The 1,765-nt window shown below is 40.2% G+C and overlaps 1 protein-coding gene across 1 annotated transcript in view; it reads right to left on the reverse strand.

Annotated features, from left to right (window-relative positions):
* LOC106691886 (uncharacterized) overlaps nt 1-408 on the reverse strand; it is a 1,695-nt gene extending 1,287 nt beyond the window's left edge. The window contains exon 1 of the mRNA XM_014437787.1: nt 177-408. Within this exon, the coding sequence (XP_014293273.1) occupies nt 177-408 (232 nt within the window). The remainder of the gene's footprint in view (nt 1-176) is intronic.
* Nucleotides 409-1,765: the final 1,357 nt, after the last annotated feature.

Raw genomic sequence — 1,765 nt, forward strand, 5'->3', positions numbered from 1 at the left:
GATCTTTCGAATAAAAAAAAAATTTTGATTACAATTTAATTTTTTGTGTTATTTTTTACAATTTCAAGTTCTATCGGGCTTAAAAAAAGACCCAGTATAGCATCCTCTTCAGGTTTTTCTATATCCTCTTCTTTCTTTTTTTTATCCTCTTCTTCAGTTTTTTTTTCCTGCCTCACCATCTTCCTTCTTACCGTCCTCTTCCGGTTTTTTCACTCCCTCTTCATTAATCTTCTTATCATCTTCCTCAGATTTTTTACCTTCCTCACCTCCTTTCTTCTTAGCATCCTCTTCAGGCTTTTCCACTCCCTCTTCTTTTACTTTTTTATCCTTTCCTTCTGATTTTTTCCCTTCCTCACCTTCTTCCTTCTTAGCGTCCTCTTCAGATTTTTTTTCTTTCTCTTCTTTCATCTTTTTATCCCCTCTTTCAGGTTTTTTTCCTTCTTAGCATCCTCTTCAGTTTTTTTAACTTCTGATTTTTGTGGCTCCTTATCTTCTCCATCAGTTTTTTTTTACTTCCTCACCCTTTTTCTTCTTATCATCTTCTTCAATTGTTTTCCCTTCCTCTCCTTCTTTCTTCTTAGCATCCTCATTAGGTGTTTTAACTTTCTCTTCTTTTATTTTTTTATCCTCTCTATCAGGAGTTTTAGCTTCATTACCTTCTTTCTTTCTCTTAACTACTTCTTTCTTCTGATCTTTCCCTTTTTTCTTTTTAGGTTTTTTTTTTTGTTATCTGCTTTATCTTCCTTTTTAACTTCTTTTTTTGATCGGGTCCTTCTTCTTATTAGGTTCTTTTAAGCTTTCGGCTTGTTTTTTCTTATCTCTTTTTTTCTTTTTCTCACCTGCTTCTTTCTCCTTATCTTACACCTTTTTCTTTTTTATCTGCGTCTTTCTTTTTTTTATCTGCCTATTTTTCTTCCTCTCTGCTTCTTTCTGTTTTTCATCGGCCTTCTTCTTCTTTTCCTCTGCTCCCTTTAGTAGTGAGAGTATGGGGGAGCTGGTGCACTGATTTGGGCAGCCAATCAGAGGCCAGCATTTTGATGATGTCACACATGGCGGGAGATTTGAATTCAAATATTCGGCTCGACCCGCCCTTAACCACCCACGTGGTCTGTCACGTGGTCTATCACGTGATCATTAGGCAGCCAATCGGAGGCTAGTATTTGGTCACGTGACCCCCTGCCGGGGTATTTAATTTAAAATTTAGTTCGACATAACCTTAACCACTCACGTGATCATTAGGCCACGCCCTCTTTTAAGTCACGTGACTGCCACCAGGGGCTGAGTCTACCCGGCAGCCATTTTGTTTTTTGATTGACGCCATTTTTATTATGACGGTCTCGCGTCCTTTTTTTCGTTCACCGCCAGATTGGCAGGGGCTGAGTCTACCCAGCCGCCATTGTGTTTTATGCTGTTTGAGAGGCTTACTGGTTTTAGAAGAGGCTGAGTCTGCCCGGCCGCCATTTTGTTTTTTATAGTCGCCATTTTATTACGAGGGTCTCGCGTCCTTTTTCTTTTCGTTCACCGCCATATTGACAGGGGCTGAGTCTACCCGGCCGCCATTTTGTTATTAAGCTGTTTGAGAGGCTTACTGGTTTTAGAAGAGGCTGAGTCTACCCGGCCGCCCTTTTGTTTTTTATAGTCGCCATTTTATTACGAGGGTCTCGCGTCCTTTTTCTTTTCGTTCACCGCCATATTGGCAGGGGCTGAGTCTACCCGGCCGCCATTTTGTTTTTGATAGCCACTATATTATTATGAGGGTCTCGCG

Source organism: Halyomorpha halys, unplaced genomic scaffold (genome assembly GCF_000696795.3).
Source record: "Halyomorpha halys isolate HHAL.00 unplaced genomic scaffold, Hhal_1.1 Scaffold4169.1, whole genome shotgun sequence".
NCBI lineage: Eukaryota > Metazoa > Arthropoda > Insecta > Hemiptera > Pentatomidae > Halyomorpha > Halyomorpha halys.